Consider the following 11,325-nt stretch of genomic DNA (forward strand, 5'->3'; position numbering starts at 1 on the left):
TTTAAGTAATTATTACAGTTTTATAAATTATCGAAGTAACTTATGGGAACAAAATAAATTTTCCTTCATAACTGTAGAATTTGTTGCGAGATTTCGCAAATCGTTCGAATTTTTACGTCACAATCTGAAATATCCGATTACGATCATTCCAAGACAAGATAAATATACAAAAGAGATAATTTTCGTTTCCCACTTGAACGTTCGTTACGATTTAATACTATTTAATAGAAAATCGATAAGCCGAAATCCTTCTTAATTACGCAAAAATCGTTGGATCGAATTTCGATTCGGATGGAAAGAAAGAAAGAAAGAAATGAACGGAAAAAAAAAAAAAAAGAAAACTGAAATGACGTTTTCGACGTCGTGGTCTTCGTGACACGTGCGTAATAATCGAACGATCGGGCGAAGTCGATTGATCGATAGCTCACTCGAAAACTAGATTAAAAGCCATCGATAATAGTTTAACCGCGCGTCTCTTGACCTCCTCTGCGCGACGTAAAAATCTATTAATATATCGAGAAAGGTGATGATTCGATCGAGATAAAGCCCTCGAAACCGATTCAAGAAAAAGATTTTGTTAGATTAGATTTTTATTTTATCATTACTACTTTATCATTATTAGATAATTAGTTTTCGAGATCGTTGATACTATAATTAACAACGTCGATTTTCACTATAAAAACCGGCGGATCGATCCCCATTCCTATTCCATCGCCATCGGCCAGGTGGAAAAGGAAACCGTCAACCATGCGCAACCTCGTCGCCGTTCTTGCCCTCCTGCCAACCTTGGCTGCCGGTAAGTTTTTCCACCTTCTCTCTTCTTCTCTCTTCTTAATTTCCTTACTATTCAATCAGTAAAAGTTTACTTTTTTCCCCCTCAAACGATTTCTTCTCGATATCTCAAACGTTTCCTCGAGAACCTTCACATTTCAAAACGATCAGGCAAACGACGTTACTCTTCCAAATTCTTTTTCTAAAATTGTCCAGATACGTTTGTCGGATGCGAATCGTTCACGAATTTAAGAAACGAAAATAATATTCCAATTCGCTTCTCGCAAAAATTTCAAAACGATCTTGCAACCCGTTGAAAAATTATCCGGATACGTTCGTTAGATACAAACCAATGGTTCTGCTGATTAGCCACGAATTTAAGAAACGGAACGAGCCAATTCGTGAAAATTTCAAAACGAATCCGATTTCAGAGACATTGGAACGGATCGCATTGAACAACTTTTTGTGAGAAGAATTTGGACGACCCTTCGCTTTGTATGTATTTAGAAACAATTCCCTGCGGTCCTTCGATAAAGTCTCCATGCCCAGTCTCGATCATCCTATTCGAGAAGAATTGTTGCAAACGCTTTGGAAAAATTGGGAGAATTCGAGGGTGGCGCGACTCCTCTCGTTCTAAGATTTTTAATTTCTCTTAGTTAAATTTCTCGATCTAACTTTCAACAACATTGGTGATAAACCTTCATTAGCATACGAACCTCGCTTTTAAACGTGGTTAGCATTGAACTTCAATAAATAATAAGTTAAATAACAAATTAATTTCGTTTCACGTATACCGCAGGCCAGTGGTTCTCAACCTTTTTCTCGTCACGGTTACACACTTTTTATAATTTAAAAATTTGGCGGCACGAATTAAAAGAATTTTATTCGGTTTATCGATCGATATGATATAATTCATAAAAATTCGCAGCGACCAGGCCCGTAGCCAGGATTCTTTTCGGGAAGGGGCTAATTTTATACGTACAAGAGATTCGGAAAAACAACATTACCACAATTATATTCTGTAAAATGTTACTATCTGTTCGAGGTAGTGTCGATCGATAAAGAAACGTAAAGAAAAAAAAAAATAAATAATTTTCTCGGGAGCAGCCAGTGATTTGGCGACAAATTAAAACAATTCCATTTACTTTATCGATCGATAAAGTAACATATTTCTTAAAAATTAGCAATTAGGCAATTGTTAATTTTATACGTACAACAAAATTACTGTCAAACGTCAATCGATGAAGAAAATAAATAATTTTCCCAGAAGGGGCACACTGACAAACAATTCCATTTGCTTCATCGATCGATGTATATAATACACTTCCTAATAAAATTAACGTACATATTGCTAATTTTGCACAAAAAATTACTGTCAAGCGTCGACCGACAAAGGAACGTAAATAATTTTCCCAGAAGGGGCCAGTGACTTGGTGGCACACTGACAAACAATTCCATTTGCTTCATCGATCGATGTAACATATTTCTTAAAAATTAGCAGTGGCAATTGTTAATTTTATACGTACAACAAAATTACTGTCAAACGTCAATCGATGAAGAAAATAAATAATTTTCCCAGAAGGGGCACACTGACAAACAATTCCATTTGTTTCATCGATCGATGTAACATATTTCTTAAAAATTAGCAGTGGCAATTGTTAATTTTATACGTACAACAAAATTACTGTCAAACGTCAATCGATGAAGAAAATAAATAATTTTCCCAGAAGGGGCCATTGACTTGGTGGCACACTGACAAACAATTCCATTTGCTTCATCGATCGATGTAACACACTTCCTAATAAAATTAACGTACATATTGCTAATTTTGCACAAAAAATTACTGTCAAGCGTCGACCGACAAAGGAACGTAAATAATTTTCCCAGAAGGGGCCATTGACTTGGTGGCACACTGACAAATTAAAACAATTCCATTTGCTTCATCGATCGATGTAACACACTTCCTAATAAAATTAACGTACATATTGCTAATTTAACGCAGGAAATTAGCGTCGACCGACAAAGGAACGTAAAAAGTAAATAATCTCCTCCTCGAGAGTGGGTGAGAACCACTGCTCCCGAACATCCAACACCCCAACTAATCCAAATACCCTTTTTCAACCTGCCCAGCTAACCCGGCCGCCGATCGTACATTCGACGTGGTGCAGAGGATGGACGGTCGCATAGTGGGGGGCGAGGCGACGACCATATACGAGGCCCCGTACCAGATCTCCCTTCGAAAGGACGGCTACCACATATGCGGTGGGAGCATAATCGGCGCCAACTGGGTGTTGACCGCGGGCCACTGCTCCGCGTACCCGACCGCCTCCTACGAGATCCACTCGGGCTCGACCGACGTGAACTCGGGCGGCTCGGTGCACAAGGTCGAGCGGGTGATCAGGCACGACAAGTACAGGACCGACGCGAACGGTATACCGTCCAACGACATAGCCCTGTTCCGCGTCCACGGCTCGTTCGAGTTCAACGAAGCGAGGAAACCCGTCCAAATGTACCAAGGCGACTCCGCCTCCCTGGTCGGCAGAAACGGGCTGGTCACTGGCTGGGGCCAGACGAGCCCCGCCAAGATACCCTCCGTCCTCCACAAGGTCTCGGTCCCCCTGATCGCGAAGAGGGAATGCGACCGGGATTACGCGAGGTTCGGCGGTGTGCCGAGGGGCGAGCTGTGCGCCGGGTACCCCGAGGGGGGGAAGGACTCGTGCCAGGGTGATTCGGGAGGACCGTTGGTCGTCGACGGGAACTTGGTCGGTATCGTGTCGTGGGGGATGGGATGCGGCTCGCCCAGGTATCCGGGCGTCTACACCGACGTCGCTTATTATCGGGAATGGATCAGGGACAAGAGCGGCGTTTGAATCGGTTTCATTTCGAGAGCCTTTTTAACCCTTTCGGCGGCAAAAACGATTTTTCGCTACGATTGTTGAAAGGAGAAGATGATTTTCAGAGAAAGACAACTCGCGGCATCTAGTGCAGAAAGTAGTTGAGCGAAAGGGTTAAGGTGAAATTCGACACTGGCAAATTGATAATCGGAAGATGATTGATTAGTAGGGATTTCCTGTTCTCGCTTACTCGATGTTACTCGTAAGAGTGTGGTAACGTTTTAAACTTGATATTTCGAGACGAGACGATAATTTTGTGTATATATTTTGTGTATAAATATGTGTGTAAAAATCGGTTAATTATTGTAAATAAAAGTTGTACAGGGAATAAAAAGTTTTTGCTATTTATCTATGTCGAAGTTTGATTTCCTTCAAGTTAAAACTCTCCCATTTTCTCTCGATAAATATTGCTCGAAATGTTTCTATTACTTTTTAAATTGAAAAAAAAGAAAAGGAAAATATAATATAGTTTTCTTTGTTTTTCGTGGAACTTTGACAAATCTACAAAGTGAAAAAGGTTGCGATAAATTACAATTATCTTAGAATCGTAGATTTACATGAATCTGAATTTCTGAACGCGCGATTAACGATACAATCCGTGATAAAAGGCGATAGAATCGTTGAAAAGAGCGAACCAGCGTTTATCCAATTGTCGCGTATTTTCGTTTAATGATTTTCATTCAGGGATCAAATGCATTTAAGATCGTCGGATAAGCGATGACAATGCAAAAGAAACGTATCTGCATTGTAGTCGTTTATCGCTTATCGTACGTGTGTGTGTGTGTGTGTGTGTCCAATTTTTCGTGCTTTTTTTATTTGAATATTCCTTCGTTCTTTCGAAAGATTTTTATCGGTCGCGATAAAGCGAAAGAAAGAAAGGAGGAAGAGGAGAGATGTCGATCAATTTCCAATGCTAAAATCCCCGTGAATTCGCAGAGATCAATGTGGATTTACGAATCGTTAATCTAGCTTTTTTCGAATAGCCCACTTATCGACGGATAACACCATTTGCACGAGATATTCGTTTTCATATAAATAGGGTACGAATTTTAAGGAAAGGCAGTTCGAAATCGCGACGAGATGTACGGCAAACTGAATTTACTGGCGCTAGTCGCAATCGCGACAGGTAATTCTTTCATTCTTGATTGTTATTCATTTTTCTGACCGATATTTGATAAAAACTTTTTTCCCTCTCTTACTTTGATCCTCCTCTCAACATCAAGATGAATCTTTCTCCAGTTGACTGTGAACGTTAATTCGAAATTCAATTTATTATACTCTTCTTAATCCTTTTCTATATCAAGACCAACAAGATGAATCTTGTTTTTCTCCAATAAACTACTCATCTTTTATTCTTCGAATGCTCAAATTTTTCACGTTCAAAAAAGAATGTTAATTCAAATTTCAACTTCTTCCTCCTCTTAATTCTTCTCTATACCAAAACCAAGATGAACCTTATCTTCCTCTAACAAACCAGTTACTTATATCTCCGAATGTTCAAATTTTTCACGTTGAAAAAAGAATGTTAACTCAAATTTCAACTTCTTCCTCCTCTTAATTCAATTCTCCTATACCAAGACCAAGATGAATCTTGCTTCTCTCCAATAATTAAATCACCCATATTTAATGCTAAATTCTTCACGTTCAAAAAACAAAGTTAATTTAAACTTCAACCTCTTCCTCTTCTTAATTCTTCTCTTAACGTCAACATAAACCTTTCCTTTTCCCCAGTAAACTGGTTAAAACCCAAATGCTCTTCAACTCCCCAAACGCTCAAAAAAAGAATGCCAACTGAAAATCCAACTTCCTCCTCCTCCTCCTAATCCCTCTCTATGACCAAGATGAATCTTGTTTCTCTCCAATAATTAAATCACCCATATTTAATGCTAAATTCTTCACGTTCAAAAAACAAAGTTAACTTCAACCTCTTCCTCTTCTTAACTCTTCTCTTAACGTCAACATAAACCTTACTTTTCCCCAGTAAATTGGTTAAAACCCAAATGCTCTTCAACTCCCCAAACGCTGAAGAAAAGAATGCCAACTGAAAATCCAACTTCCTCCTCCTCCTCCTAATCCCTCTCTATGACCAAGATGAATCTTGTTTCTCTCCAATAATTAAATCACCCATATTTAATGCTAAATTCTTCACGTTCAAAAAACAAAGTTAACTTCAACCTCTTCCTCTTCTTAACTCTTCTCTTAACTCTCAAGAAAAGAATATCAACTCAAAATCCAACTTCCTCCTCTTCCACATATTCTCTCTCTCTCTCTCTCTCTCCTCTTCCTTCTCTCTGAAGGATTAAAAGAGAAACCGTTTGGAAACCTCAGCGAGCCCGATGACGCCACCGAGGCCCGCCCTCAACCCCCTCGCCCCGACCGGGCAGATAATCGGCGGGACGGACGCCCGCATCGAGGACGTGCCCCACCAGGTCTCCCTTCAGAGTTTCGGCTTCGGCTTCTGCGGCGGCAGCATCATCTCGAACGAGTGGGTGGTCACGGCCGCCCACTGCATGTCCTACCCGGCCGAGTGGATCACGGTCCGCGCTGGAACAGCGACCAAATCCTCGGGCGGCAGCACCCACCTGGTCGCCGAGATAATCGTGCACGAGAGGTACACGACGAACCGTTACGGCGTCCCAGAGAACGACGTCGCCGTGCTCAGAGTGAAGACGCCGTTCCGGCTGGACGCCACCCGCCAACCCGTCCAACTGTTCAAGCGGAACGAGGAGTCGGTGGCCGGTGTCGGGGCGGTGATCACTGGATGGGGTTCGGTGGTCGAGGGGGGCAGCACGACCGAGGTCCTTCAAACGGTCACCGTCCCCATCGTCTCCAAGAGCTCGTGCAACGACGCGTACAAGTCGTACGGCGGCCTCCCCTTCGGCCAGATATGCGCCGCTGTGCCCGAGGGAGGGAAGGACGCGTGCCAAGGCGACTCCGGCGGCCCGATGACCATCCAGGGCCGCCTCGCGGGACTCGTCTCTTGGGGATACGGGTGCGCCAGGCCGGGATACCCCGGCGTCCACACCGAAGTCGCCGCCTTCAGCGACTGGATCGCCTCCAAGACTGGAATTACCGCGTGAGAGCGCGCTCCAAAGCGTTTCTTCGTGGTGAGAAAAATTTCAAGAAAGAGAGTAAGAAATTTCTGTTTAATTGATTAATTGCTCGTATAATGTTTCTTTTTTTGTGTAAAGATTGCGAAAGATATAATAAAAAATTGAAAGTGTCGAATCTACTCTATGAAATAATATTCTTCTATATATATATATATATAGGAAATCTTTCTTTACGTACGTGGCGACACGTGCAACGTTTTCGAGCAAACGTTTCGCGCGAATCGGGTTAAAGTCGAAATTAATTCCCCCTTCGGTGTGGCTACCCGATTCAATCTCGACTAATGCGCTAACCTTATTCCAGTCGGAAGCTACGGCGCCTTTCATTAACGAATTGCGCCGAGTGTCGCCGAGACGACATCGAGGAAAACATCGTTCTAAGGGAATTTCCGGTGTTGGTCGCGTGAAATGGTGGCCGACCGAGAAATGATCGATCGAATTTTTCGAAACACTTTGGCCAATTGGATAATTCGAAATCCGAGCGGTCAAATTTTGTCAAAATTAGGCTCCACCGAATCAGCTACAATCGCTGCTTCAATCTGTTATTTTTCGTATTTTTATTTTATCGCGAAAAAATTTGCAAAGTTTGGAAAGAACAGCGCAATCAACGAACGAACGCGTCCATAAGTTTGTTGGGATGGAATTCGAGTTCCAGTTTTATATGGGTTAAACGCATCTGAGATTCGAGATTATCGACTCGAGCGATATCGATCGGAAAGGCTGGCCAAAAAACAAATTTCCAACAATTTAATCGTTCGTGTGTCGCGACAAAATGTGTGCATAAATAATTGGAAAACATTTCGTATCGCGAAATCGTCTCCAGAAATGGAGAACAGAATTTTCGAACGTGTCTCTAACGACGGTTTGAATTTGAATCGATTGTAACTCGTATCGATCGTGTCCCCTTCGATCGATCGTTGCAAAGTTCGACGAACGAGAGAAAGGAGACGAGAGCGCAAACGGTGAAACGCACGAGCAAGGACCAGTCGATAAATTATTTTTAGATACGTTTGCTTGGCCCCAACGCGGAATTAACGATCGAACCTAGGAAACGAGGACGATACGATCGAGGTCAGTTGCGATTACCCTACCCAAAGGAAACGATACGTTTACCTTGAACATCGGATCTTTCTTGCGGCGACCGCTTAGGATATAAAGGGACGTACTTCTCGATTATATATCGCTCCTTTTTTTTAAATAAATAACTCACGCGTGCGTGCCCGTCCTTCGTGTCGACAATCGTGACGAGGATACGTTAAATTTTTCTTAAATTTTTGAAAACTAGATCATCATCCTTTGAGAAAATCCGTGACGCTTAGTATGTTCTTTTTGTCTTCTTAATTCTATTATCTCATTGATCGTTAAACGCGTAATATTAGTTTAACACACGTACACATTTTTAATCGATATTTATAGAAGCTTTTCAATATTTATAGACCGACGGTCTTGATATTTATAAAGGCGATGGGAAGAGCGTGGCATTAAAAGATAAAAGATAAAGGGAAGGGGGGAAAAAAAAAGGAAAAAATATATAGGATAGGACATCAAATGAGCGATTACTTGTTTCTCGAAAAAAGAGAGAAACATCTGATAATTGAATATATTTTCTCGTATCATTTGATATACCTTTGTTCCGGGCAAAATTGGACAAAAGCAGAAGGAAACAGTACAGGCGAAATGTACATAGTTTGGTCAGTAGGAGAGCGTGTGAACTTTTGACCTCGACACTAGAAGCGCGTGCCAACCCCAATAGGATCAACTTTCTCGAAACATTCCTACAATCCCTTCCTACCTAACCTATTCCGTACTTAATTATTATATCCTCTAATTTCGTTCGAATCTCATCATCGTAAATGAATTATTGCCGAGAATAAAAATCTTTTCGTATGAAAAACTTATTCTATCTTGTACTTATTGTGAAAATGTGTCGCAACGAATAATTACATCAAATATAAAACGGGACGCGACGCGCTTGTTGTCTTTCTGGCTACAGAAAGTTGAATCGTTTTTGCACGTACCGATAATATATACGAGAAGGACAATCTTTTCATAAGGTTGCAACACACCGTAAGATTGACAAAGCCGATGCGATATATATATGTGTGGATGAATATGCATGCAGATGGAAACATCGACGAACATCACTGAAAATTTCATCTTTGAAAATGTAATTAATCGCGTACGTGCTTAATATCGAAGGAGGCAAGCCCTGCGTGGCTCGAGTATCCTCGGGTATCCTCGAGTATTCTCGAGTGTCCTCGAGCGAGGCTCGATCGTATATGTTTTATAAAACTACAAATATGAAGTGTGTCCATCGACCTTCGATATGCATCTACTTACACTGTTCGTTCTTTTGTAGCTTGTTAACTCCTTATTTAATCCTACACCTACACCACGGTACGTCTTCTTTCCGACAAAGTTTCCTAAGGATCATAAAAAAATTTCTTAATGATCGGATTATAATTCTAACCTAACCTAATTTAACCTGATTCGCGTAAGTATATTTATTAAGTATATTTTCGCGTTCATATTTTCAACGTAACGAAACTTTTCAGATGCACAATTTGATTAAATGATTGTGCAAAACTACAATTCAAACGACAATCGATTTTTCTATCTTTTATTGTTAAGGAATCGAAATAATCGTTTTGCATTTATTCCGTGTTCGGAATCAAAACAAATTGCGATAGAAATGATGTCATAAACATAACATACGAGCTTCTTAACACTAAGCAATACTATGCTCTATATCACAAAATATTGGCTTACGATCATTGTAGTTTATATGTTCGATCAATTTATTTCGGGTGGCGTGACTACGTTCATAACAATGTGTGAACAAAAATGTTCACACTACATATTTAGGTGAACTTTAGATGAACTTGAGGTTTAATTCCAAGATTATCTTTGACAATAAATTAGGCGGAAATGTCAATCAATTTTAAACTTTAAGAAAAAGATTTTAAGAAAGAAATTTAACACGCGACAAATAAATATCGCTTGAAATATATTAATATTAAATACTTGCTTGACATTTGATAAACAATTCGATAAGTATCGATTCAATATGGCTGAATCAATATCGAAAAAATGAAACGCTTAGATCGAAAGACTTTCTCGAGATCGAAATGAATTCGATGGAATAAAACTAAAATGACATCGATTGACACAGACAAAAATTAACTAGATTTATTTCAATTATTTCGCATATCCATTCTATCTATTCGATTTGTTCTCGTTCTACGCTTATTATGAAAATATAATTAATTTAGAAAAAGGTTTTAATAAAAAGTTTTTTTTCTAGCGTCGTTCTTGATCTCTTTTTCATTGAAACATGAGATCTTTGAATATTATTCAATGATCTCGTGTTTACTTACAAGTATATATAGCTAGTTGAAATAAAAAATGCGTCATAAGCTTCGTTTCATCGAATTCAACCATGATTTGAGTCAACAATATGAAATTTATGTCCTACGTTTCATTATCGAAGAAAATGTCATTTGAAAATACGAATCTGATATATGTATATATATATATATATATATATAGAAATATCTATAGTAGAATAAGATAATTTTCATTCACGCGAAAACATATTATGGAACAAAGGATCGCGACAGTGATCGATATTAATGAATTCAAGTGTTCATTTTCGCACAGAAATTCAAAGATTCCCGTTATGTCACTCGCGAATGTAAATTTGGCACATGACCAAAAGACTCACCGAAATGATGCTCTCTGGTAACGCGTCCGTTTAGAAACTTGGTCGCTGATTCGTCGATTCGTTTCAAAAATTAACCTGACCTTCTATTTGTCGGATTGAAAAAGAACCGCACTGTAAGATTCGAGAAGGCCATCCGAAATCGAGTCCAGGATGTAACACAATCGAGAGAAACGTAGTTAGATAAATGTATGCGGAAAATAGTCGCACAGATAGACGTCAACAGAGACACACACCCGACCGCGATAACTTTTAGACTGAGGGTTGTTTCGGCGCGATACTACTACACCGCCACCCCTCGACCAGCCGGCTCACTAGACACCAGACCGACGCACCGCCAAACTATCGTGACTAACCAACGAAACTACGAATCATTCGATCACACCTCTTCTGCTGCTACAACTATTGTTTCGCGAGACGATTGGCTTTTCTCCCTAAATCTCGCACTAGTTTTTTTTACTCTTCGGGATCGTTACGTTATTTCGAATATAAAATATTTTCAATTTATTTTTCTTGTAAATTCTGTAAAGAATTTTCTAATCGATCATTCCTCTTTAAATAGTTAACGTTGGTTGAAAAATTTAAACGAGAAATTTACCGCGAAAAAAACGAGTTCAACGCATCGCATCGTATCGTATCGTATCGTATCGTATCGAATAGTTTTTTACGTTTTTTTTCCAGCGAGTTTATGAAATGTGATTGTCGTGCATTTATCCTGGCACACGTAATCTTACGATAACGACACTATTAATTTTACACCGCTATACTAAATTCTTGCATAATTATGCCCAGCACCGTTCCATCTTTCGATAAGTTGAAACGATATATT

At 39.9% G+C, this 11,325-nt stretch overlaps 3 protein-coding genes across 26 annotated transcripts in view; 2 read left to right on the forward strand and 1 right to left on the reverse strand.

Moving 5' to 3' along the window:
- pHCl-1 (pH-sensitive chloride channel 1) overlaps positions 1-10,755 on the reverse strand; it is a 79,757-nt gene extending 69,002 nt beyond the window's left edge. For 21 of the 23 annotated variants that reach the window (XM_086902633.1, XM_086902641.1, XM_086902631.1 and 18 more), the window contains exon 1: positions 10,500-10,755. The gene's annotated coding sequence lies outside the window, so the exon portion shown is untranslated. Of the gene's footprint in view, positions 1-9,115; positions 9,199-10,499 lie in introns of all 23 variants that reach the window. The other 2 variants (XM_086902632.1, XM_086902626.1) reach the window with 1 other exon arrangement.
- On the forward strand, positions 629-4,013 carry LOC100869362 (trypsin-1). 2 transcript variants are annotated; one of them, XM_086902654.1, is made up of 2 exons: positions 629-796; positions 2,902-4,013. In XM_086902654.1, the coding sequence occupies exons 1-2, from the start codon at positions 748-750 to the stop codon at positions 3,639-3,641; spliced, it is 789 nt and encodes a 262-aa protein (XP_086758780.1). In that variant the 5' UTR covers positions 629-747; the 3' UTR covers positions 3,642-4,013. The 2 variants fall into 2 exon arrangements, with proteins under 2 accessions (XP_086758780.1, XP_086758781.1); XM_086902655.1 differs by lacking the exon at positions 629-796 and adding an exon at positions 2,770-2,833.
- LOC147658387 (trypsin-1) lies at positions 5,997-6,897 on the forward strand. The gene has a single exon (XM_086902657.1). It carries the CDS (start codon positions 6,002-6,004, stop codon positions 6,743-6,745), a length of 744 nt encoding a protein of 247 aa, XP_086758783.1. The 5' UTR covers positions 5,997-6,001; the 3' UTR covers positions 6,746-6,897.
- Positions 10,756-11,325: the final 570 nt, after the last annotated feature.

This window comes from Apis florea, unplaced genomic scaffold, assembly GCF_048593485.1.
Source record: "Apis florea isolate Af1SG1 unplaced genomic scaffold, ASM4859348v1 contig_2272_pilon, whole genome shotgun sequence".
NCBI lineage: Eukaryota > Metazoa > Arthropoda > Insecta > Hymenoptera > Apidae > Apis > Apis florea.

Bases quoted from the DNA above. Each gene is read 5' to 3' on its own strand.
- LOC100869362 (XM_086902654.1), top strand. From the start codon at position 748: ATGCGCAACCTCGTCGCCGTTCTTGCCCTCCTGCCAACCTTGGCTGCC. The intron at 797-2,901 runs GTAAGTTTTTCC...CAACCTGCCCAG, and splicing joins CCTGCCAACCTTGGCTGCCG to CTAACCCGGCCGCCGATCGT.
- LOC147658387 (XM_086902657.1), top strand. From the start codon at position 6,002: ATGACGCCACCGAGGCCCGCCCTCAACCCCCTCGCCCCGACCGGGCAG.